The 27,861-nt window shown below is 36.7% G+C and overlaps 1 protein-coding gene across 3 annotated transcripts; it reads left to right on the top strand.

Annotated features, from left to right (window-relative positions):
• The first annotated feature begins 40 nt into the window (after nucleotides 1–40).
• Nucleotides 41–26,129, top strand: LOC132130066 (RNA-binding protein 27-like). 3 transcript variants are annotated; one of them, XM_059541688.1, is made up of 21 exons: nucleotides 41–264; nucleotides 1,597–1,715; nucleotides 1,876–1,994; nucleotides 2,778–2,857; nucleotides 3,371–3,567; nucleotides 5,456–5,758; nucleotides 6,745–6,966; nucleotides 8,143–8,304; nucleotides 8,918–9,064; nucleotides 9,182–9,323; nucleotides 10,749–10,902; nucleotides 11,661–11,864; nucleotides 12,163–12,303; nucleotides 17,010–17,135; nucleotides 17,260–17,334; nucleotides 18,160–18,327; nucleotides 18,444–18,548; nucleotides 24,937–25,134; nucleotides 25,309–25,392; nucleotides 25,480–25,620; nucleotides 25,848–26,129. In XM_059541688.1, exons 1-21 carry the CDS (start codon nucleotides 206–208, stop codon nucleotides 25,935–25,937), a joined length of 3,036 nt encoding a protein of 1,011 aa, XP_059397671.1. In that variant the 5' UTR covers nucleotides 41–205; the 3' UTR covers nucleotides 25,938–26,129. The 3 variants fall into 3 exon arrangements, with proteins under 3 accessions (XP_059397671.1, XP_059397669.1, XP_059397672.1); XM_059541686.1 differs by having other exon boundaries at nucleotides 42–264; nucleotides 5,453–5,758; XM_059541689.1 differs by lacking the exon at nucleotides 8,143–8,304 and having other exon boundaries at nucleotides 43–264; nucleotides 5,453–5,758.
• The last annotated feature ends 1,732 nt before the right edge of the window (nucleotides 26,130–27,861 follow it).

Below are 27,861 nucleotides of genomic sequence, written 5' to 3'. Positions count from 1 at the left end.
GCTGGTAATTATGGTATGCAGTATGGCATGTTAAAGCAGCTCTGTGATTGGCTGCCCTCGTTGAGTTGTGACGTCACGGAGAACCTCCAGCAGCTCGAGACGTGCTAGTGACTACAGAAGGCCCAGTGTGTGTTTCAGACGATGCTAGTAGGAGTTGCGCATAAACACCCAGCCTTTCATCAGTATTAATCACTTGCGCGTCAGGATGATTATTGATAATGTTGACGCTCTGAAATCCTGGCTGGCTAAACTTCTTGAACCCATGTAAGTGATGAACAGTGACATTTGAAAGAGTGAAGCTAACATGCTAACAGCTTAGCTGGGTTTCAAACCACTTAACCGCTCTGCGAACAGATATCGGTTCCTATGATTGTTTTTAAATGATAGTTCAGTTGTGTTTTATTCATATATAAGCTCATACTGTTCAGTAAACGAACACACCTCCCATTTAGAAGCTGTGAAGTAGGAAGCTAAGCTAAGGGGGTCTGCTGGCAGAGTAGGGTGCTCATCAAAACAGCCAAAACAGGATCAGGGCACAAGTTATTTTAGTTTTAAAGCCTTGGGATGTGTGGTCAGCAGGCAGACACAGTTAATTTTTTAAGTCAGTAGTGTGTTTGGTGGTGTTTTCTCTAGCTGACAACTTGTCATGTGTTTGATTTCAGTGCATCCTAGTAGTAGAAAAGCTCTCTTAGAAAAGCTGCTAGCAAACAACAATTACAGTGGCATGCAAAAGTTTGGGAACCCTTGGTTCTTAATACTGTGTGTGGTTACCTGGATGATCCATGACTGTCTTTCTGTTTTGTGATGGTTGTTCATGAATTCCTTGTTTGTTCTGAACAGTTAAACTGAGAACTGTTCTTCAAAAAAAAGAATCTGTAAGGTCCTGCAGATTCTTCAGTTAGCATCTTTCGCATATTTGAACCCTTTCCAGCAGTGACTATGATTTTGAGATGCATATTTTCACACTGAGGACATTTGAGGCACTTAAACACTGTTTGAAGATTTTTTAATAGTTGTGTTTGAGTGCCTCAATTGTCCTCAGTATGAAAATATATATCTCAAAATCATACAGTCACTGCTGGAAAGGGTTCAAATATGCAAAGAAGCTGGAAACTGAAGAATCTGCGGGACCTGAAGGATTTTTCTGAGGAACAGTTCTCAGTTTAACTGTTCAGAACAAACAAGGGACTCATGCACAACCATCACAAAACAGAAAGACAGTCGTGGATTATCCAGATAACCACACACAGTATTAACCAAGGGTTCCCAAAGCTTTGAATGGGGTTATTTTAATAATATCAGCAATTCTTTTTGTCTTGTGGACTAAATATAAACATCTTTTATGAGCAATATCTTACTCAGGACAGTACTAAATAAAAAAATAACATGCATTTAGTATGATCTCTCTTATTTTGTTAAAATAATTCACATTTTCACAGATTCTGCAAGGGATGCCCAAACATTTGAGCCCCACTGTATGTTGTGTATTGGTGTCCTCGAAGACCTGCATGGAAACACTTGACTTTTGGATTAGATAGGAAACTTCTTGTCTTATGCGTGTGGATTTACCTGAAATTAACCTGAGATCCTTTACAGATGTGATGCTGACCCGTCTGCATTGGCAAACTACGTCGTGGCGTTAGTAAAGAAGGACAAACCAGAGAAAGAACTCCGAGCGTTGTGTGCGGATCAGCTGGACGTTTTCCTTCAGAAAGGTATTGGTAAAAAGTCCTCCCATAGCTGTTTATTCTCAATTTAGAGAGTGTTGTGGATACTGTGCACATAAGTATGCAGTTACTAATGAATTCAAGTGTCTTTTTGTCAAGTGTGAATGATTTAATACTGAATTGATTGATTGTTCTGTCTGTTTCACAGAGACTACAGGGTTCGTCGATAAACTCTTTGAATGCCTAACCACCAAAAATTATTTGGGAAACCCAGCTGCTAAAGAAGAGAGTAAAATCCCAGTCCAGAAGCTTGAGGAGAAGGACGAGGTAAATAGTCGCCCATATGAAATAACAGCGTAAAATATTTGTTATTGTTTATAATGTTGCAAAATGTAAACTGTATAATGACACAGCTCTCTATATAAAGTTGGATACGTAATAAATGTATCCAAAATATAGTCAGCATAGTCGTGAAAAGTGATATAAGCTATATATCAACTGCTTGATTGTTTATATCATTGAAAAATGTCAACTGTATCATCGCTCCGCTCTAATCTGCTAGATGCAGCTAAAAGGCGTGAAGCTGATATGACTTTATTAAAGGTGCTCTAAGCGATGCCGGGAGTCGTAACTTCTTTGACGTTCAAATTGTTGTCAAACAAAACGGAGGCTAGCTAGACCCTCCCTCCTCCTCATCCGTGCACTAACCCCCCAAACCCCACCCCCAAATCTTTCTTGTCGGTTATTGGCTGGAACAGTTTATGTTTTGTGGTGCGGGTGAGCCCAGTTTGTTTTTCTTGTTGTTTGTGGAGCCTGTGGTGTCTAGAGAGACCCCGTCTTTTTACAGTGTGTTCAGGGGACATGCAGCTAGTGGATAGTGAGGAGATGTTTGCTGGATGTGACAAAAAATGTTTTGGCCTAAAAAGTGTGTGACATCACTTAGAGCACCTTTAACATCATCATGATTTGCTTTAAAACAATGTGTATTGTTAAAAACACATAAAAATAAAATTGACTTGATTTGACGTGTGTAGTGGTGCAGTGTACTCCCCGGTAGTCATAGATAAATTAATAAATTGCATTGATATTAACACTGACATGTGTTTTCAGCCTAGTCATTTTGAAGATGATAAGGATAACAGAAGAAGAAGAAGCCCGTTAAGGAATCGCTCAGACTTTAACGAACCAAGGTTGGTCTTCAGCAAGTGTTTTGTTTTTTTTTCTTCCTGCTGTCTTTGTTGGATCTTGTCTTGTTCATATAAAACTTACAATTTCAAAATCGTTATTTATTCCTGTGATGCGCAGCTGAATTTACAGCATCATTACTCCAGTCTTCAGTGTCACATGATCCTTCAGAAATCAGTATAATATGCTGCTCAAGCACCATTTCTTTTTATTATCAGTGTTGAAAACCGTTGTGCTTCTTAATATTGTTCTAGAAACCATGATAGGGAGTTTAAATAATTTGTAACAGTGTAGGAGTCTTTACTGTCACCTTTCAGTTTAATCTGTTGTAATGCATTCTTGAAAGTATACATTTCTTACTGAGAGAAAGAAATCTTACTGAGTAGCTCAAATTATTCCATGAGACTTTCATTGTGTGTAAAAACCCTTCACAGCAGACACAAGGCAGTTAGAGCTGTCCAATCTATATCAAATTCACTCATCAGTAACACACAGTATCTGAACTAATCTAAACTCAGGGCTAGAGATGACCGCAGGAGAGACGAGCGTAAGCGACGGGAACCGGAGCATCATGGAAAGAGTGGAGAATTGTACCGAGACCGACATGAGCGACGAGGAGGAAGCTCACGAGGGAGAAGCTACAGTCCAAGCAGGAGTCGTAGCCGCAGTGTCAGCCGTGGAAAGAGCCGAGAGCGAGAGCACAATCAGAGGAGAGGTGAGCACCGGCCCAAAACATCACTTTTACATACACTTAAGTTCATTTGTGTGCAACAGAGGAGTGTCTAGAAATGTATTTAATTGTTAATCGTTCCATAATATGATGCTCTTTTGTTTTGACCAGATCTATTATTTTATTCCTTAATACATCCAATTAATTTGAACATGGAAGGACTTAAATATACATCTTGTCTACATTCACATTTAATCATTTAGCAGACTCATCAGATTCATCAGATCTCTAATGAACATATATTTCGATTTATTTATTTATTTTTAAAATTGGCATAAAAAAATGTCAGGCCGATGTACCTGTCCTGTTATCGTAAATAAATAATGAAAAGAATGCAATTTTTTGAAAGAAATTAAGTATTTTTTGGCATAATCTTTTGTTACTATTTATTAGGAAATAAAACTGGATATTAATATTTGAAGAAAATGTGAGGAATTTTTGAGGAAATTATATATATACACAGTATAGGTTAAAAGGCATACGTAATAGTCTTATATTAGTTTATATATATATATTTATATACTTATATAAACTAATATAGGACTATTACGAATACAAGGTAAATATGAAAATGCTTGTAAGCAAACTAAAAATATTTGATGGTTATGCCACATTAAATTTTTAGAGTTATTAAACTTTTGTTTTCTTCAGAATAGTATAAAAGTGTTTCTAAACCGTGTGCAACCAACATAAATACTTGGAACTGGAAATAGAATTGGCTTTCTCTGCTGACTAACGGCTTCTCCTAAATTTGGAGAGTGACCGAGCAGTTGAAATAGGCTTACGGTCGCTGTGCACACCTTCACAATTAGCACACCAAAAGTCTATAGCAGGCGGATGGCTCAAACTGAAACTACTGCGGGACAGATCATCGCTTAAATGCAGTGAAGGAGCAATACAGATATCAAAAGCTGCTTCTTAGCTGACGGCTGTTATTCTAATTACAAATAAGTGCAATAACAAAAGAAGAAAAATAGAAATAGATAATAAAATAAACATCCGTTTCTAGCAGCAAATAAAAATCTAAACAACAGAGATAGATACAAAGTATTAAAGGGATACTCCACCCCAAAATTAAAGTTTTGTCTTTTAATCACTTACCATCATGTCCTTTCAAACCCATAAAAGCTTCGTTCAGCTTCGGAACACAATTTAAGATATTTTGAATGAGAATCAGCAGGCTTGTGACTAGGGATGCATGATAAATATCGCCCAATATTTAATGGGCATCTTGTCAGTAATCACAGACAAGCTGAGCAAAACGTGCAAAATATGATCATGGTTTGGCGCAGCTTGTCAGTGAACAACGGCTCTGTGTAGTAAAACCCTCGCACATGTAGAGATTTACCGCTGATTACAGAACCGGCTTTACTGACAAGATGTGTATTAAACATCGGCCGATATTTATCGTGCATCCCTACTTGTGACTGTCCCATTAACTGCCAAGTAAATAACACTGTCACGGTCCAGAAAAGTATGAAAGACCTAATCAGAAAAAGTCCATCTGCCATCAGTGTTTCAACCGTAACGTTATAAAGCGATGAGAATACTTTTTGTATGTGAAGAAAACTAAAATAACAATTTTGTTTCAAAACGCATCACCATATCGCCATTTGGAAAACGTCTGCTGAATGCAAGCAGTGTACACTCTTCTGTGTCAACCGCGCTGCACGGATGCACTGTTTTCATTCAAAGCAAAGCGTAAATACACGTAGAAAACATATCATTTGTCACGGCTGACACAGAAGAGCATATGCTGCTTGCGTCGATACGTTGATGCAGAAATGTATTCAAACCAATGTCAAGATTTCTTTCTTTGCAAACAAGCATTCAACCGACGTGTCTTCATTTTAAATGTGCTTTAATTCAGCAGAGCACAGAACCAAGTTTGAGCAGGAGCGGAAGGACACGGAGCCTTACAACCCATCCTCTGGCCACATGGGTAACCCACACCACCAGCAGACCCATCCGCCCCCCCTGCTCCCTCTGCCCCCTCCTCAGCACCAGTTCCCCTCCTCAGGGAGCCCAGTGGTCCCCAACGCTGTAACCGTGGTAGCACCGGCTCACCTGCCCGACAGCACTACAGAGAGCTGGTCCACATACTTCACCAACCACACAGACGGCAAGAGCTTCAACAAGAGCAGCACGCTCAAACATCGCTGCAGAGACTACGACGGTAAGACCCATGTGCATCACTTTTCTACTCAGTGCTCTTATTGTTAACTAAAACTTTTCTAAATAGATTTTGAGCTAAAAGGAACTGAAAAATGAAAATTAGAAATGTGCCATGGCAACTAACTGAAATAAGCTTAAATACTAAAATTATTGAAATGAGAATTAAAAAAAAATACACAGTTTGTAATGCATTTTATATTGTTTAAATTAACAGATTAAAAAATAAATAAAAGTTACATTTGGACACTTGACACTTGTAAATTATCACATTGTGACAACCAGAAAGTGTACAAAAACATGTTTGCTTGGTTTGAAATAAAACAATAGATTCTATCGTTCTTTCTTAAATGCATGCAGCTTAGTTTCATGTTTTATTGTTTTAGTTCTTAAAGTCCTAATGCATTTTACATCCACTGGATGTCTTTAAAATCTAAGTCCAGTGATGTATAAACAGATACACTGATGTGTCTTGATGTCCTCTAAGGACACCCTTTACTCTTTTGGGTGTCTGTTTCTAAAGCATCACTAATGACTATGGCGTAGCAGACTCGCAGCATGGCCTTATGGGAGTGGTGTTAAAGCAGCAGTGTTTATATTTACTACCCTGTCTTTCTGGAGCGAGGGTATTTTTCACACTGCTGCTGGGAGTAGCAGGAGAATCTCCACAGGGATTACTGAAGCATGGATGTTAGCTCGATTATCCCTGATCTTATTAAAGACGCTGTGATTCAGCATGTTGATGGGAAAGAGACGTGACGATCCATACAGCACTGTTTACATGGAGCAAAGTCCACTGAAGAACGACCTCAGTGACCAGAAGTTCATCCACCTTGACAAGTAGACACACCTCAAGGATGACTTGTATGCAGCTCGAATGTCAAAGTGCTTTGGAGAAGAAAAACAAATCTTTGCATTGCTTTTAAACAGTCCAGAAAGACTGTTGTGATATTGTTGATTTTAATGTTTAGTGTTTCTTTTTGTTGGCAGTGAAAGGGTTTTGTATACGAGGCGATCTCTGTCCTTTTGACCACGGTAATGACCCTCTGATCGTGGATGACGTCACGCTTCCTACCATGATCCCGTTTCCCCCCCCACCAGCTCTGCCACGGATGCCCATGCCACCGATGACAGAGCCTCCTCCTCGCCTGCCCATGCCGCTGCGCCCTCCCCACGGACAGCCTCCGCCTCCGGGCATCTACCCCATGCCAGGTGAGGGTCATTCTGATTTCAGCATGCTACATTAGCCTTTTTCTCAGTTAAGTTAAAGAAATTTTTTTATATATATAATTATATAATGATTTCAGTGTCATTTAATTTTTTGTTTTTTTGTATTGATTAGGTTTTTTATGCTTATTAATTGACATTAAAATCTTATATAATTATGTATCAGAAAATAATTTACCAGAAAATAAATTTGACCTGAAATAAAACTCGCACAAGGTCAAAACTGCATTGTTGAGAGAGAGTGAGAAACAGATGTGTTAAGTCACATTTTATTATTGCATTCAGAAATAATATAAAATACCAGTAAATAAAAATGAAACATTTACAAACATTAAAAACCCTTTAAATCTATTTTGGTTTGTCACAGATTCTGATATATTTTACACTTGTACGCTTGTGATTAACAGTTTTGAATGATAAAGGAAATTCTGAGAAAGTTCTTGCAAACACATTTGGTAATATATTATTTATTTATTAATTTTTTTCCCAAGGGAAGAACCTGCATGACGCTTCAGCCAATAATGATTTATAATTTCTATTTAATTTGTTAATGTTTATGAACTAACAAAAATCTTAATCTTTTTTGTTTTTTACAGTTTTAATTTGAATACCGATTAATAATTTTTTTCCATGTAATACTGCGTCACAGTATTACAAATTTACACAAGGTCACACAGATAAGTCATGTCTGTGTGTAAGTCATATTTTATTGTTTCATTCAAAATAATGCACAACCATGGTTAATAAAGACAAACATTAAAAAAAACAAACATTATAAACACTTTTCTTTGTTTTCCTCACTCCAGAACAAATTCTTTGAATTTAACCGTATTCAGAACAAAACAGAAATGAAAAAAATATAAGTATAAAGTATTAAATAAACATAAATTATAATGGCTTTCATTGTAAGCAACATTTATTATAAATGTCAAGCCTAAACAAATTTATTTAAAGCTGCATGTGGGAAATGCAAAAATGAAATGAAAAAAAAAACAATATTCTAGAATACTCTGTAAATGCATTTGCTAATTTGTAACTTTTGTCCATTTGTTCAAATGTAGCATAGTCTTGGATGCTAAATCTTGAGGACTTTATGTAAGCAGCATTTCCCTGAAGTTTGCTGTAGAGAGTGTGCTTCAGTTTGCTCTTGTCTTGTTTTAGGGCCTCCTCTGATCCCAGCTACTGGGATAGACACTCAACCCCACTCCAGAACCAGCACCTCTTCCCCTCTGACCCTGCCTGGAGTGGGACCTCATCCTCCTCCTCCTTCCTCATCATCCTCCTCTTCTGCCTCTCTTCACCCTCAGTACACTCTCTCTGAATGTAAGCCACTGCACTTTTCTCTTCTCCACTTGAGCAGTGTGCTTCTTGAGCTTACGGTGTTTTAAAGGGGTCATGTCGTGGAAAACATGCTCTTTTGGAAGAAAACACATTTCATTTCTGATTTTGATGCACTGCACAAATACTCTAGTTACAGTTTTTCCTTTTTCCAGGTTTTTTTTCCCCCTCTCATTTTACTTTATCAATGTCTCTGACATTTTAAGTGGACTTCAGGGAAGAAAGTAAGAAAGAAGTTGATTTAAAAAAAAAAAAAAAAAATCAGCCACTTCTGTTTCTGTTGGTGGCGTTTCTGGACTTGTGTGTACTTGAATGCACTTGTATCAGGGATATTTTTTTCCTGAAGGCTGCAGTTACAGATTCTGACCAAGTAGATGTGCTGTTGCTACATTTTACTCCCTGCAGTTTTTGAGCTTATTTGAAAAACTATTTAAAATAATAAAGAAAACTGAGACGGTACTTGCATTCAGAATTGGTCTTTTTTTTTTTTTTTTTTAACTAAAGGGAAATAACCTACATGTTTTGGTAGCCATGTCTATTGTCATTCATTTTTATGCAGTGCATGTGGTTGAAGATGTCTGTCTCGTGTCTCATACAGACAGCTATGACCCTGATGTCTATAACCCAGAGTCTCCAGGACTGACCGGGCCGGGCAGAGCTCAGTACCGCCATTTTATTCCTCGCATCCAGACGCAGAGACCCAATCTCATCGGCCTCACTGCTGGTGACGGACAGAACTCACGAGGTATCAGATGTGAGAAATCAGTTCCACTCACATGACTCTCTTGCTTGTGTATTGCATGTTTTAAACTCTTTCACAATGGCAGCATGTAACTGAGCTCTGGTTTATCTGTGTTTTTAGCGGCAAACATAGTAATCCAGACAGAGCCGTCCGTCACGAGTGTGTCGAGCGGAGAGATGAGGTACGGCTCTGAGCAGGAGAACAGGAAGAGAGGTTTGCCATCTACAGACGGACCACAGGCCAAAAAACCCTGGATGGACAAGTGAGTGATGAGTGATGCGAGATCAGTGTCCTCAGACACAGACTGTAGTGTAAAAAAATAATAATAATTTTCATCATATAAAGTATTAATATTCCTCAACAATTTGGAATAATTACAGTTTTAATGTTTTTGAAAGAATCTCTTGCACTCACCAAGGCTGCATTAATTTGACTAAATAATCAGTAAAGACTAATTGTGTTATTACACCTTAAAATAACTATTTTCTGTTTTAATGTATTTTAAAATGTTTTTAATTTTTGATATGATGGCAAAGCAAAATTTTCAGCAACATTTATTTTAGACTTTAATGTCTCCAGAACCTTCTGAAATAATTCTAATATACTGGTTTAGTGCTCAGTTGTTTAATATAACCAATTATTTTTGGTGCTCAAGTATTAAGTTCTCATTAATATTGTTTTATGATTATTTATTTTTATATTTGATATTTTTGTGAAAACTTTGATCTAATCTTTGAATAGGGAGTTTGAAAGAACAGCGTTTATTTGAAATCATATTATGATATATATGGAGGATCATGTTACACTGAAGACTGAAGTAATGACTGCTGAAAATTCAGCTTTGCCTTCACAGGAATATATTACATTTTAAAATAGTTTAAAATATACATATCTTTAAAATGTAAAAATACCATAATTTAACTTTTTTAAATCATATAAATGCAGCCTTGCTGAGCAAATGAGACTTCTTTTAAAATCATTAAAATAATAATAATAATAATCCTTTATCATTTCAAACGTTTGATCTGTAGTGTGTGTTAAATGTATTGTATATGTGCCCTGTGCTGGCAAAATGAGTCACAATGAGCAAATTTTATATTTCTATTCTCCATTAAAAGAGTGATGTATGATTTGTTGGAATTGGACGAAAAATGACACCAGTTTGATGTCGATAGAGACAACAAAGTCCGTTTTGAGAAAAATCCAGTTAAAGTTTTCTGAAGGTTCCAAAGCAAAATCACAGCGCAGTGCTGCATCTTTTCCTCCTCCTTTTCTTAATAATAATTTCTTTATTAATTATCACAATATAGCTATTTTTTTATTTTAGCTTTATTATAAATAAGAACCGATGCAAAAACAATACAGAACAAATATATGAGAAACAAACAAATAATGCATTACCTTTTTTTATTTTACATACAAACAAAAGCATTCAAGTAATGAAAATGAATAATCAAATGTAAAAATCCCTTTAGTGTGTTCATTCAAATATGCGAGTGGTTCCCTCTTTCTTTTATCGGGAATAATAACTCATTTTTGTGGGAATCTCAAAATTAGCTTGTGCGCATTCCAACTCATTTTGCCAGCACAGGTCCCATATTTATATAGAATATATAATGAAACTATAATGATACAGGAGGAGGATATCCAGTTTTTGTTTTGTAATGGGGTATTTTCTGTTTTGCAGGCAAAATTTCAATAACCAGCATAAACCCACCTTCCCGAAAAAGAACCATTACGTCAACACCAAACTAGAGGTGCGCAAAATCCCCCGGGAGCTCAACAACATCACCAAACTCAATGAGCACTTCAGCAAGTTTGGAACAGTAGTCAACATCCAGGTAAACATCCTACATGGATTAGATGATCAACTCAACACATGCGCTCATAGGGCTGGGGATCGTTAACAATGTTCAATACAGATACCTTGACTTTGATACCGGTTCCTGAACGAGACTTTTCCCGATACCATACGATAAGATCACGTTACACATTACCTCAAAGAAAAAAACTTTAGTTTTGTTTTTTCAGCTTGTTGACATTTCCACAGTCTTGCTCCTGAGCCACTGCACAAAGGAACAATACGTAACCAACACAATAAATAATAAGTCTTTTAGGTTACGTTTCCACTTCGAGGAAGCTCATTCGCTGCTCATATGTCAATCATATTTCACGTTCATAACCCGCCCTGTCTATGATGACCAACATCCGTTACACTTCCACGACCAGTTCCGTACGTAAGAATCCCAGAAAAAACATTTCTATAGATAAAACATGGAGCTAATAAACACGATTACAACACTATATGATTTGTATGTGTTTTCATGAGATTCCGCTTATATTCATAACAATACAGGGTGTTTACATGAGACATGCTAAGCAGTAGCGATTAGCCTGCTATAAAAGGCTATAAAATAGCAATATCAGGTGATTAACCCCTTAGGTATCTAGGCAGTTCAGTCAGTGGCTAAAAAGTATACCCAACCCTACTTTACAAGATTGTTTTTGACATTGTGGTCATGTTGTACTTTTGTTGCACAGATCACTTAATGTAGTTGTCATAATCGTTAAACTGCGTCCTGTATTGTGATTTCCTCAGGTGGTGTTTGGGGGCGACCCTGAGGCAGCTTTGATCCAGTATACAGCTAATGATGAGGCTCGGAGGGCCATCTCCAGCACCGAAGCCGTTCTTAATAACCGCTTCATCAGAGTCTACTGGCACCGAGAGACCACATCGAACACACAGGAACAGGGACCCAGTCAGAGCACGAACCCTGGACACCAACATCCCACAACACACAAGGTCTGGCAGAAGTGTCTGATGCTGTTGAAACCTACTGATGGACTGTCTTTCGTTAAATAGGAGTTATATTCCTATGCGATTTCATTGTGGTGGTGTTCTAATATTTGGGGAACAGACTCCTACTGGCCAGTCCTGTTTTTGATATTTTTGAGGTCCCACTGAAACAGCTGTGTCAGTGTTCAGAGATTGTTCACCCAGACATGATTAATTGATATTCAGAAAGTTACTGTTGATCCATGCATGAGACTTGGTTTCCCGTTTGTCTACATTGTTTGACTGAATGTAGTTTTGTTTGCAGGTCATTAATAAGCAGCACACTGCAGGATCTTATGTGCTGAATAAAACCTTCCCTAAACAGCAGACTGCCACAGGAGCGGCAGGCACAACGGGCGCCACGGGCGGCACTGAACCTACCAGCCCAAGCCAGGAGCCTTCAGTGGTAAAGACAGCACATGAATGTTTGCACACATCTGAACTGAAAACTTCTGCATGAAACAAGTACCCTATCTAAGCCCCTTTCACACTGCACGTCGGACCCGGCAAATTGCCAGAACATTGACAGGTCGCCTTCTGTGTGAAAGCAAACACGTCCCGGGATTGATTCCGGGATTGATCCCGGGTCGGGGACCTAGTAAAATTGCTGGGTTCAGTCCCGGGACGAGCGCTGTGTGAACAAAAGCCAGATCCAATGCCGTGTCTTAGTGATGACGCACGTTATCATGCGACTCTTTTACCAGGTGTTTTGAAGGAAGATCAACGTTCGCAACGAAAAAATATATGCAAACTGTAATGAAGCAGAGATCAGTTTGTTCCTCACTTTCCGCGCTGACGCTGAGATCGTTCGCTAGCTTCAGTGAAAGTATAACGCATCTAGCGTTTTCGACGCGTACATTACGCGTCACCAGTGTTGGGAGTAATGGTGTATAAGTATAACGGCGTTACTAACGGAGTTAAATTTTATGTAACGGAGTAATCTAATTAATTACTTTTCCCATCGTTGCAATGCCGTTATCTTTACTGAGAATGTAAAGTGTCGCGTTACTACACTTTGGTTGAATAAAGCGAGAGGTGTCAAGCTTTGGCACACATCAGCTGCCTGACACCGTTGCAAATCCGATGATGATTGGCTGGGTGAGCGGTGCCCTGCTCACGCTGTCTCACTGCACGCTCTGACAACCACTGAACACAAGATGGCGTCAGCGATAATGGCGTTCTCGAACTGGAAGTACCGGAAATTAAAGCCGAGAATGTTTCAGTAACATGCACGCTATGTCCAGGAAAAAAGACTTCATCGACGTCTGCCTCAAGCAACTCTGATCTTATGAACCACCTCACATCAACACATGCTAACATGTTACTGTACTGAATATTTAATGCTGTGTTCAAAACAGACGCAACTTGCGCGAATTAATCGCGCTATTTGCGCGTAGTTAGACGCTTGAACATTTTGAGTTCATACGCTTCATTCGCGCGTGAAATTAACTTCACAACAGATGCGAATTCGAGTCATTGGGGGGGGGCTTCTGCCAGTTGAGTTCACGCAGCATTTCAACCACCATTTTTACAGTCTTTTTTACAGTCTTTATAAGCTTTCCATTGAAAAACAGCGATCTGTCTTCGATGCTTGAGGCTTAGATCTTTATAATGATACATAGTTTGTCAAGATTAAATTTGTCCCGTTTCATTTAATCTATTCATAAACACTGAGACGTGCGAGTTTAGGGGTTTTCAAGACGAGGGCGTCAGGGTGCTGGCTAGTGTTGTCAAAAGACCCGGTACTTTGGTACCAAGTCGGTACTAAAAAAAATGAAAATGTGACGGTACCAGGTTTCTTTAAGTACCGGTAGTACCGAGGTCCCGTTCAAACCCGGTTCTTGACGCATACAGCGCTATGATTTCCGTGAAGCAGAAAACGCGGACGGAATCTCAAAATCCAGTCATGAAAATGAAACTTAAATATGGACAGTCAAAGAATTTGTCAAAGTTAGCATAAATTAATCAAATCTCCATATGGACCAGTATTTAAATGTTAAGCCGCAAAAGTTGGTTGAAATCTGAATCCTGCATGTTCTGCGTGTCTGTGTGAATGAATGAATGAATGGCAGAGACGTGCGGGTATTGTTTACTACATAGCGACTCTCTACATTGCAAGTACACCACTCGCATATGCTACTAAATCTTCCTTCTGGCGACTAAATGATTTCTAATATTAGCCAATGGCTAATAAATTCTAAGATTTTATTTGCCATTGTGTGAGTTAGAGGCTAAGTATAAGTTTAGCTCAGATATATGTTCACTCGCCGAACACTCTCTGACTGAGCGCTTTAAAGTTTCACTCTCAGTCAGGCGTTCTGTGTGATTCAGTTCATCTCAATGGATGCACAGCGCACTTGTGTTTAGTGTACCTCAAGTGTGAAGGCGCACAGATCGCTATCGCTTTCTCTCTCACACACGCAGAGACCGAGAGAGAGAATTGACGCACTACGTTTAAACTATTCTTGGTTGTATTTTTTCCTGTCAAAATAGTAGCATATCTATGGAAATCTTCAGCTTTTAGCTGGGTTTTCCAGTAACGTTAGTGTGTGGAGTTAATGCGCAAATGGCAATCTCATTGGCTGGCGCTCACCTATTATCGTTCGTTTTGATTTCAGCAAATCAGTTCGAGCGAATGCACAAAACCCGATTAATATTCATGAATCCAGCAGCTAATTAATCCTTAGTAATCTTTAGTGTGTTTTTATAGTTCTTCTTATTAGAATTCGTATCAATATTATCTAATCAGAATTCTTGTTAGCTTTTCTCACCTCCTTTTTTTTTTACAGAATCACTGAATGACAAAAAAAAAAGCACCACCACCACCATTCCAGTTAAAATGTTCAGTTAAATTGACTAATATGCATTTAAACATGGTTATCAAGTTTACTTCTAATTACTAAAGTTCTAATTATATATCAGTCTGGCGAGTAAACTAAAATATTTAATGGCCAATGGCGATTCAATTGCAGAGGTGTCCGTAGAGGGTTGCATAGACTGAAGCGTGTGACATTTGCAGTAATCTCAGCATCTGCCATCTCAATGTGGACATAAATACATAAACAACATCACCAGAACTGTTCTGAGTCACTTCACAAGCATTTTACTGCTACTACTGTTGAGAAAATTAATAAAACTTTTTAAAGAAATAAATCGCACAATATTTCTTCCATGTTTTAATTTTAATAGCAAATCCTTTATTTACCAAAAAATAGAATGTGTTCAAATTTCATTAATTAAAAGACAAATAAAATTTGGGTGAAACTTTTTTTACTGTTTTTTGTATAATTGTATTACTTGTAAAAAAAAACTTTAATCACAATTTTAAATAAGTATAAAGAATGGCATTGGTTTTATTTTTATTGATAAAAAAGTGTTTTTTTTTATTGATAAAAAGTGTGTTTTTTTTTTGTTTTTATTAGCATATTGTGTTTTGCTTTGGTACCGAAATTGGTACAGAGAACCGTGGATTTTCACTGGTATCGGTACCGAATACTGAAATTTTGGTACCGTGACAACACTAGTGCTGGCTAAGAGGTTAAACTCAAATATGCGGTTTATTTAAAAAGTGTTTTTCGCCGATTTTCAGAGGTTGTCTATTGGCGTCTTTGCATCGACTTAACATTGAAATCATTCGCGCCAGACGCTCTATTTGCGTCTGGTGTGAACGCACCATAAGAGTTGGATAGTGTTCTGTTTATTGTGCAGTAACTTTAGGCCTAATATATAGTTACAGAGAATTACACTAATGGCCAGGTTTCCCTTTGTTTCTTTATACCCAAGTTTAAATTTGTCTTAATTTTGTACTTGAATTCTATTTTCAATATTTATTTTTTATGTTTTTATTTCGATGCATATCATATGGCAGGCTGCAATTTATTGAGTTCAAATAAATACAACATTTTCTAAAATACTTAGTTTTTTTATTCTTCAATCAGTTAATATAAACATCTTGTATATTAAAGATGTTATAGGACGTAAAAAATAACGTCACAGCTACCACATTGTAAAAGTAATTAGTTACTCAGCAAAGTAACTGAGTTAAGTAATTTGTAACTGTAACTAATTACTTTTTTCAAGTAAGATGACCAACACTGCGCGTCATGCACTGATGTCACGTGTCGTTACCGGACCTTTACGGGTTGTGTGTGAAAGCACGCACATATTCCAGGAAATCACTGGCAGTGTGAAGGTGCAAAATCTAGCGACCCGGGAACAATTGCCGGGACACATTACCTGTGTATTTGCCGGAATCACAGTGTGAAAGGGGCTCTAGTGATCCAGTCTTAAAAGTTCTGATCATAAAGCGCATTTTAATTTCTTCCCCAGGGTCCACTTATAGTTCTATGTGTATATACACTACCAGGCGAAAAATAATTATTATTAGTCTCTCATATTCGCCAAGGCCATGTTTATTTGATAATAAAAAAACTTAATATTGTGAAATTGTATTGCAATTTAAAATAACTTTTTTTTTCTATTTGAATGTTTTAAAATGTTTTAATCAGACCTTACCACAGATGTCACATGATCATTTAGAAATCATCTTAATATGCTGATTTGCTGCTCAAGTATTATCAGTTATTAATGGTGCTCAGTTATTACAGAGGAACTATTCTTATCAATGTTAAAGAGGGTTTGCGGTTTAATATTTTTGTGGATGCATGTTTTTTTTTTTCCGGATTATTTGATGTTCAAAAAGAGTTCAAAAGAACCACATATGAAATCAAAATCTTACATGAAATAGAAATCTTTTGCATTATCAAAAATGTTGGATCAATGTATCATAATCACAAAAATATTAAGCAGCAAAACCATTTGTCAACATAAGAAGAAATGTTTTTTTGATCAGCAAATCTGCATATTAGAATGATTTCTGAAGGATCATGTGACACTGAAGACTAGTAAAGATTATGAAAATTCAACTTTGATCAGAGGAATAAATTACATTTTTAAATTGTAATAAAATTCTTAGCATAAGAGCAGTAAAGCATGTGTTTGTGTGTGTATTTATATGTGTGTGTGTTTGTGTGTGTGTGTATTTATGTGTTTTTATATATGTGTAATGTATGTTATTAATCAACACTTGCTTTAAATTCTCTGTTAAATAAGGGTTTGACTCCACCTTCAAGTTTACAGAATGGTCCGTTCTTGCGCACAATGTTGAAAACCGCATCCAAATCATTGGGAAAAACGGGCAAAGCACTGGAAGCACAGGAGGTTTTGAAAAAGAAGCAGGTGAGTATTTCCTTTCTCCTTCTCACCTCGGTAAGCCGATAGCAGCACTTCTACCTGCTTGTATTGCACAGTCTGGAATGTGCTTATGAGTGAGCTAATGTGACCTCTGACCTCTGGCCTTTAGGAGGCATTGAAACTGCAGCAAGACATGAGGAAGAAGAAACAAGAAATGCTTGAAAAACAGATTGAATGTCAGAAGGTATGAAGAATAACTAAAACTATATATATATATATATATATATATATATATATATATATATATATATATATATATATATATATATATATATATATATATATATATATATATATGTATATATATATATGTGTGTGTGTGTGTTTTCCAGTGTGCACTGTTGGTTACAATTTTAACTTCCTTTTTACTGATACTTCCTTTTTTTATTTTTTTTTTTATTTAAAAAAACTAAAAAAATTATAAGATTGAATAAAGAAATGTATCTGTAAAGTATAACTCTCTGGTTACAATTTATTTTAAGGTGTCCTTGTTGCAGTGTAACTGTATACTGAGTAATGTTAATTAACTACATGTACTTTATAGTTAGGGTTTGTCTTAGAATTACATGCATGCAATTATGCATAATTAACTGTTATTATAATAGTAAGTACATCTAACGTGTAACAAGGACACCTAAAATAAAGTGTAACCAAATCTCTTTATTTTTACAGATTTATTTGTAATAAATGTAGTAAATATGATATGAAATAGATATTATTTTTATTGCTGCAGTTGTTATGCATTTGTTATTTAATATCATTAATTGAATTAGTGTGATATTGGTTTTATACCAGGTGTTGGACACCCAGCTCTTTGAGATGATTGGTTTAACGGGTGAATCGAACACTGGAGAGACAACAATGAAAAGCAATGTTCAATTGTACTTGTCCTGATTCAGTTTTAGTTGAATGAATGTAATGTACAAGAAGTGTATAACAGAACTTGTCTAGAGGTTTCGTACATCACATGCAGTTTAATTTAACATTAAACCTGAAATGTGTTCTGCAGGTGCTGATAAACCGCCTGGAAAAGAACAGAGGGATGAAGCCAGAGGAGAGAGCCAACATCATGAAGACTCTCAAAGAACTGACAGAAAAGATCTCTCAGCTGAAGAATGAGATCAGCCCCAGCTCACAAGCTGCTGCCAACACGACTCAAACAAAGTCAAAAACAGATGTAAGACAATTCTTATATACCAGGTGTTACTGCTGAAAGGAGTCAGTTAAATAGATTGTCAATTATGTTTTAGAAGATCCTTCTGCATTTAAGTATAACTATTATTTCATCTGTAGGCACGGAAAGAGTTGCTTGATGCGGAGTTGGACTTCCATAAGAAACTGACGTCAGGAGAAGACACCACAGACCTGAAGAGGAGGTTGGGTCAGTTGCAGGTGGAGGTAAGTGGCCATGTTCTGTCCCTGTGACATCTGATATGGGTTTTGCAGTGGCTGATGCTGATTTCTAGTGAGTGGGTTTATTAAAAGAAAGTTTTTGAATTCAAATAAATAAATTATATTTTGCATGTAGAAAATTAAGCCTGTCATAGTTTCCATAAGCACTCCTTTTTTTTCTTCTTACAAAATACTCAGGGCTCTAGAGTGCAACCTAATTTCTCAATGGTGCGACTAAAAAAAATCGGAGGAAAAAAATTGCCGCGCTGGTGGAAACAACACCAGACCATGTTACCGCGACTGTCAAGCGACTCGACAGTGTTTATTGTCCCACTAGCAGCAGTAAGGTGCATGCCATCGGCGCATTTCCCAAAAGCATCATTAGCCAACTATGGTCGCAAGTTCCGTCATTACCCACATAGTTCAACGATTCTGTGTTTCCCGAAACCATAGTTCAAATGAACATTCGCAAACAGCGTCGCAAACTTACATGGTAGGAACTACAGCTCTCATCCTGTGGTTAGAACCATAGTTTCTTTTTAGCAAGGGATATGGGCCTTAATAAATATGGCTTGGGCACAGTAAGCAAGTTAACATGTAGTGCAATCTATATATTACATTCTATCTAAATATTAATACATTTAAATCTGTCTATGTTTGCGCGTCCTCTAAAAGCGCTGTTTTTGAAGAGTGTGCATGTGCATAAATACCTAAGGGAAATCCGGAGTATGACATAAGAGGTAACTGGCAATGAATCAAACATCAAATAAAGCAAAATGACAGTAATCAGGTGCCATGTTCAATACAGCAGCATTTTAGAGATCGGTTAAATAGCAGAAGTTATTCCTCCACCACATGCATGTGACGTCATGCACAATGACCCTATGTTGTTGAACTAATATGGTTCAAACGACGGAGATGCGACCGTGTTTGGGAAACAGTCGTAACTAGCCAATTCATTTCATCAACAGTGCATCGTACTATGGTGGGTAATCAGCGAGTTACGTAGTTGTATGGGAAACGCAACCCCCGAAAAGTTCTGTGTTCAAATACATGCAATAGGTTTAAACTTGCCGCAAAGCACCGGCAAAAGTAATTACCATAAATGTGACGGGGAAATAGTAAAGAGATATTTGAATTATTTACTAATAAACTAGGGTTTTCTGAGTCTCTGTCACAAGGATGAAGTTGCCGATCCTGACTCGCCATCTCCTCATTAGACGTGCCTTTAGAGAGAAGTGCATATTTACGAATTATGATTATAATTAAAAAGTTTTTGTTTTCGATTTGTTTTATTTCGTTAAGTAGTCATTTAAAGCTTTCTATAGATATATTTATCATGTCTGTAAGGCATCACTGAGTTTCGGTTCATTTTTGTACTCCTGTTAAAGACGACACGGCAGAAAGCACATCATGTTTGTTATTTTATAGAAGCACAACGTTTTGTTGATATTGTGAGTGCACACAAATAAAAGTAGACCCTTTTATTTGACGGCGTATCCACTGAAAAAAATACAAGTGATCACGCTGGTGCCTCCATGTCCTGAAGCGCCTCTGCACAAACTATTGGATATAGCGCACATTTATCGAGTCTAACGTTTAAACATTGTTATATGCTTGAACTCTTTTAAAGCTATAGATTTTATTTTAGGCAAGTCGTGATGATTTGAGAAGGCTAAATTGATCAAACATTGGCTCACTGTCTGCCGCTGGCATCTTGGTCGTTACTTTATAAAAAAATAAATAAAAATAAAACTTGTATTTAACAAACAAAAAAAATGCTCAAAATGTTTTTCTAAATTAACTTGATAAAAAAATGAAACGAAATATAATCCCTTTGCTATACATACAAAACTGAACTATTTTAATAGCTGAAACAGTAGTATAAGCTGTTTAGGGAATGTTTAGCTGTTCAAATCAGACACTAGAGCATCCCTTCATTCAGACACAGCGGAAGATCTGATAAGAATAAATGTAGAGGGGCCAAGTCTGGAAGATTTTAGCTGGTTGGGAGCTGGTTTAGCCAAGGCCAAAGATCAAGAAGGCCAAACTACAGGAGTTGGCCATCCGAGGGGCATGTGACTGCAATGGAGGATAGTCCATAAGACATTAAGCCATGAGATGTTCAGTTTGAAGCCCTTAAAACACTTAATTTAGATTTTATTTTTATTTAATTTATCTCAATGTTTTAAATTTAAAATTAAGCTCAGTGAAGCACTTTAAGCACCAATACTTTTTCAGTAAGTTACCTTTCTTGTAGAATTGTGCTTCAAATAAAGAACTTTATGTTGACCAGATTGTTAGTTAATTATTTAGGCTACAAGTCAATATTGCCTATATGGACAGCGATTTAAAAAAAAAAAAAAAAAACACAGCAAAAAACTTGTAAACCAGCGGTGTTAAATGCAATGTGGTCGAAAATTTGGGTGCTACTAACTTTTGTGCTGGTGCACCTAAGAAGTGTAACCAAAAAGAGCCCTGATACTGTATATTGTTTAATACTGTTTTTGTAATACTTTGTGTGTGTGTGTGTGTGTGTGTGTGTGTGTATATATATATATATATATATATATATATATATATATAATATATAATATATAATATATATATATATATATATATATATATATATATATATAATGGTGCTGGTGCTCGTTTGCAATTAACTATCACCAAGTAAAATGATCCTTAACATAAATGTTGTGCCGGTCAGCAAGACTAACCTCCACCATTGGTACAGCAAAACACATTACGCATATCAATTTTTGTTTGAGTGAATATTAGGATACGAGTGCAGCACCAAGCTTTTTTTGCAAAATAAATAATTGGTTAATGGGCAAATGTTACATCATGACCATGGGAACATTTGGATTCATGCTGAATGAGAGAGTGAATGTGCATGAGCCTATAAATTTTATTAAAGCCAGTAGATCCTTTCGCACTGCCGGAACCTTTTCATAGTACCAGAACCAAGTACTGAACTACCCACTTTTGGACAATTTAGTACATGGCTGCCTTTTTTCGAGAACCAAATTAGCTCCTACTCTGGAGCAGGGTCTAACCAGCACAACTGGTACTAACTGTGATGTAAGTAGACATTGAATGTCCAAACGCCCTCACCAGCCATGATTTAAAACGCTGTGTAAACATACTGTAAACATTGTCAACTTTTTTCGCGAGTATGATGAACGGCGATAAATGTACGATCGCTGAAGTGCAGGCATTGTAGCAATGTAGCACTGCCAGTTGTCGTTGGAGATTCTTAGGCCCAATCCCAATTCTACCCCTTAGCCCTTCCCCCTTTCCCCGAGGGGTGTCTCGATTCTCTTTTGGTTGGAGGGGAAGGGGTAAGGGGAAGGGCCAGATAGCCCTTCAAATGAAGATTTTTCGGGACCACACTTCAAACGAAGGGGTATTAATTATTTTGGCAACATGGCTGCTACAGCAAACAAAAAGATACCTAAATGTAAGCTTTTTTGGCATAAAGATTTTAACAAAAAGTAATCATTTGTTTTGTTACATTCAATTGTAACTGTGCGTTTATCTTTTTAGAGTGAGTTTACTTAAAAACAGCGATTGTATCCTCTCGTCGCTGGAAAATATAATGTAGCGATTCAGTATTTATACTGTATTTAATAAAAGTCGTGGGGCAGCGTTGACAAGTTTATTTTCTTCTGGATGTGTGAGCTGCGCGATTTCCGATATGTGTGTCAGTAAGCAGCACATTAATACAGAACGATAATTAAAGGCTCTAATGCACACCAGCACACCAGTATATGTGTGTATTGTAAGAGCTAGATGACGAATGATGGCGTGTGACATCATGGTAGTGGTGTCCCAATCCTTAGAGTGTAAAGGGGTAGGGAAGAAAATATTCCCCTGTTTCAAGGGACAAGGGGTAGGGGAAGGGGAAGGGGTATAAAATAGAATTGGGATTGGGCCTTAGTCTTTCCATTCTTTCAGTCGCTTTACGGTTACGACTTCATTCCATGTCCATTATTGTGAAACCTGTGATACATAACAAAAACACAGCTCCGATCACAGCGTCCTCCATCCTCTTGTTGTTAACGTTGTTGTTCTTTGTTAACATTGTTGAATGCGGCGCACATATGACATCGCTGTCAACCTGCTTATGTCACTTCCTAGTACACAATGTCGGTGCGAATGCAGCCCTTTAAATGGTACTGGGAAAATCGTCCCAGTACTTTAGTACTGTACAATTAGTTTTGGAACTAAAGCAGTGCGAAAGGCCCTATAAATACAATCTCTCATTTATTGTCGCAAATCCTCAGTCTAGGGATATGCCCGGAATCAAATTTTCATGTTGCAATTAACTGCTAATGCTCTTATCACGGTATACGTACAATATTGAAATTTAGTTTAAAAAAACAACTCTGTGTAGTAAATGCTGATCCATGTGAAAGCACGCAGGTGATGGAGATTTACAGAACCGGCTTTACTGACAAATTAAATATTGCATGCGATTTATTGTGCAGCCCTAACAGCAATCCAGTTAACATAAGGCTGGTATTGTAACAGAAATACAGGGTATTTCATATCAAATTTGAATTATAATATTCATATAATTTATTATTAAATTAAAAGGAGTTACAGAATTTATTGTTTAGACTTTTTTTTGTTATTGATCTATAGTAGGTTTTGTGCATTTAATTTATTGAACAATAGAAACCATATTTATATTTTTTTTTACCTTGGTAGTGATGTACCATGCATGGTTTTACCTGTGGCTGTCGTGATCTACAAATGTATGATACTATAGAGGAGCAGTGGTTCATTTTAATAAGAGTCCTAACTCTTATTTACATCTTATTTATATTTACATTTGCTACAATATCCCTGCTCAAGCTGCTGCTACTGTCAACTCAAGCCTCTTTCAAATGTGCCATTCCAAGAGACAAAACATTTAATATTAAAACTAACTATTATTAATAATTATTCATTATTTTGCTGCTCCCAAATCAGTTTCTGGTGCAACCGTCAGAGGAGCCTGGCTCTCAAATATTAGTCTGGAGTGCTGTAGTTGCTAAGATGTCATACTGTTGTTTGTTTTTTCTTTTCCCCCCTAAACAAAAGACACTTGTACACACCCACAACCAGCATAATCCATTACACCCAAACACAGTCTCACTCCTAAAACAAGAGTGACAACAGAACTGACTCTGGGCTTAAATTAGCTGGTGTGAAATATGCATGTCATTACACTTCATCTCCTGCACATTTAACTCTGAGCACTTCCCAAACCCCAAGGACCGTCCCTAAACAACACACATCCCTCTCCACACGCTGATGCTTCTCATTCCATTAAAGTTTGATTGCCTCCCGTGTAAGAAATGAGAGAAAGATCGAGGGAAGACAATTAATGGAAGAGAGGGAACAGAAGAAACTCCACTAGTCTGTTAGAAAGTCTGTTCAGTCAGGCCATGAAAGAAAAATGACCAGCATTTGGTGTGGCTTTTGTCACTCTGTGGCTTATCATTTTTTTATTTGCAGTCAGGGTGAAGGTTAGGCAAGTTTCAAAGTCTAGTACTTTTTGAAAGTTTAGAAGCTCTCACTACACCATCCCCATACTTTCATTGTTTTTCATTGTTCATATAGTTTTGATGGCTTTCTTGTTCTTTTAAAACGTGAAACAATAGTAATAAAATAAATTAGTAGGTGTGTATAAACTTCTTGACTGGTATTATATAAAAAAATAAATAGAAATATGGGTTATAAGGGTTCCTGTGGGAAAAAGTTTAAATTCGCACTTCCACAAATGAAGGCATAAAAAGTTAAAAGTCAAAGCAAAAAGAGTTAAATTCATAAAAGCAAGGCACAAAATGTTTCATTCACTGCAAAAAATATTTGTTTTTCAATACAAATATATGAGCATCCTTAGATGAAAAATTAGGAAATAAAGTCTTGTTTTCTGAGAAACTGAACAAAACAAGAACAAATCTATCAATGTGGTACGAAAACTTATTTTTTTCTGTGAATTGAGTCAATTGGCAAATATCTGTGCTAGTTGTTATCATAAACTTGCTCCAATGTGATAAATTTCTCATAAAGCAATTTATGTAATTTTAATCAATTTACATGCATATTGAAATTTGCACTGGAAAACAAGACAAAACTACTGAAGAACATGATTTTTCTTTACAAGTGTGATTAGAAGAAACAGTAAATGTTACTTTTTTTTCTTGGTTTAAAAAGATGTTTAAAAAGTCTTACATTTACCTTCATAAAACCTGTTGAAACTCTGATAGATCTATACATATATATAGTTATATTTTACCGTTTTTATATTTTATTTTAATTAATTTAATTTTATTACCATTATTTATTATATTTGTAGTTTAAAATATCCACCTGTCTCTGTATTAAAATCACGTAGGCAACACTGCTGGGACTGATCCCGACTGGGCGGGGCAAACCACCAGCAGCACAAAGTCGAGGCAGAGGGAGGGGCCGAGGGCGGAGCCTAAGAGGGCGTGGAGGAGGTAATCACATGGTAGTAGACCACCGGCCTCGAGCCCTCACTATTATTGGCGTCACACAGGAAGAGAAGGAAGAACTCGTGCCTCATTTTGTGGTAAGACTTGAGTTTAAAAAGTGCGGGCTTTTGACTGTGTGTGTGTGTGTATGTGTATGTATATATATATATATGCACAAACAGACACACACACACAGTATATACTTCATTTGTATATATTTGTATATATTTATATATCACCAAATTTATGATCAACCCATACAACTTCAATAGAAATTTGGGGAGATCGAGGAGCTTCGTGACCATGATGCTACCAGTGTTGTGATGACCTTCAAAAGCCGTAGTGAAGCGGAAAATGTACTGTGGCTTTTTTTCATTTTGAATTAAATGTTAAATTTATTGTTTTAGTTACATTTATCACCACTAAATCATAATTTTTTTCAGGCTGCAAACCAAGGGGCGAAGTTCAAAGGTCGAATTCTACAGATCTCATGGTACAAACCTAAAACTCCATCCATGTTCACTGAACCAGAAGAGGACGAGTCAAAGGAAGAGGTCAACGACACAGGAATTCATGTAATGACGGTAATTACACAGCCAGATTACACATCATGATATAATATTTCTAAATGTATAATTAGCAGTGTTTGCCAAATCAAACATGGATGGGCATGTATTCAAGGTGTAAGTAAAATGTTACTACTTTTTACTTTATGCCAGGTTTTTTTTTTATGTTATGACTGTTTTTCCATATGTTTTTTGTTGATGTTTTAATGTTAAATATTTAAAATAATCTTTGCTGACACTTCTAGGATCCAGTCAGCCCTTTTCTGCTTCCAGAGGAAGAGGAAGAAGATGATGAAGATGATGATGAATACGAGAGCCGCTCATGGAGGCGATGAGGAAGGGCAATCGGCACCGCTTTTTGTTCACGGACTCTCATTTTTAGTTTTTGTTTGTGAATTCTAATTTAAGTCTATTTGATTGAATAAGACAAAGAGTCTTTTTTTTAAGATGGTTTTCGGTATTTTGAGAGGTGGAAAAAATGAAAAGTCTAACGGCATTCTCCGTACACGAGAATGAGACGTCTGTGGGGACTTCTCACTTTTGCTGAGATTGATTGCAAAATGTTTCAACTTGGAAACATTTTGATTCACTGTGCATGACTAGATATCAGTAACTCACAACATTTGTGACTACTGTGAATTTTTTTTTAATACATAAATGGTTTTGCTAATTTTTCCATTTCAAAGTATGATTTAACATGAAACTTCATCTGCACTTTGTGCCACTTTGGCCTGTGGTAGACATTCTCCCAATGGACACACTCATTTGGCATCATTCCCATTAAAGGCATCCCTTTCCATTGTGAAGAAACAATATGTCCTAATGATGTCAAACCCTTTCAGAACACTTTTGTATCTGCTTTCTAAAGTTGGGCAATATATATCCCCAGATGGATTATTTTTCCTTCTCAAGATTAATGTGCCACTTCCTGTAAATATAGACTCTTTAGAAGCTATATGTGGCATACCTCATTTTGGTCAGTGTGTCTGACTGTTCATATTAGTTTCTTACATGTAGGTGATTTTCCAAAATAAAAAAAAAGGGTTGGATGAGGGTCATAGAAAATTATTATTTTTAATTGAGGTAAAATATGAACAGAGGTGTTGTGAATGTATTCATAATTGATTTACACTTCATTTACGCCTTATACCGTCAGTGTGCAGCTGATGTTTTATGAGATTTTTCTTTTTTGTGTGTGTGTATATTTTGTAAATGGTTGCAGTAGTAATGACTGTTCTCTTCATTATTTTGGCCATTAGAATGAATGAATCGCTGAACGAATCACATTCATGAATCTTAGAGGCTTATTTAAGTGGCCGTACGACTTAAACTAAACATCAGGGTTTTTTTCTCCTCTTTGAAACGTGATCTTATATAATTACACCATACTTTTTAGTTAATTTTTTTCTCATGTTTGACGCTCCACTTGTTTCAAAAGCCTGGTCCACCAGAAATGGGTCAAAAAAGTACAATTTCTGTAACCTTACATATTATCCAATAGCATGCTGCCATCTGTATGTGTGTTCATTTGGGGGAAAAAAGAAAATATATGTACTAATGTATATTTTTTTAATAATCATATTTACATACTTTGCTAAAACAATTAAGATATAAGTTTATAGTTCCTTTTAATGAAGGACCAGTGTAAAATGTTGAATCTTTATTATATATACTGTTGATGTGACATTTAATAGCACGTTACTATGCCATTTGAATCCAAACATTCAATGAAATACCTGTTTGCCCCATTCTTTCCGATCAATTGTACATCTTGTTCTCAACCTCCACAATGGCTCCGTTTCTCAGTAACTCATATAAGGTCTGGTAGGTCTTGATGTTGATTTTGTACATGAGTCTAGTAGAAGGACTCAGGACTGTGTGAATTTAGAGAGTGGACTTTGATCATTTGTACAACGGTTTTACTACACATTAGTATAAAGTCATACATCTAGCATAAATAGATTTTGATTACTGTTTGTAAATTGAAAAATCTATGGATGTTTTTTCAGTTCTTTGTTTGTAAAATGGATTTCTAACAGCTGCATGTTTGCTAATCAATAAAGATATTGGAATGGGGGTAAGCAAGAGGAATATATATAAAAAAAGAGATCCAATTGGCCTAAAATAAAACAATTTGCAACAAACCAACAAGAAAAGAAAAAGATAAGAAAATGAGAAATATTCCATGATCCATTCCAAGAATTATTACCCTCTGAAGCAGCTGTCCTGTTTTTGTGTGAGCTTGTTCAGTTATGCTAC

This window comes from Carassius carassius, chromosome 47 (genome assembly GCF_963082965.1).
Source record: "Carassius carassius chromosome 47, fCarCar2.1, whole genome shotgun sequence".
Taxonomy (NCBI): Eukaryota; Metazoa; Chordata; class Actinopteri; order Cypriniformes; family Cyprinidae; genus Carassius; species Carassius carassius.
Note: the sequence above shows the minus strand (reverse complement) of the source record. Positions and strands in the feature narration are given on the sequence as shown.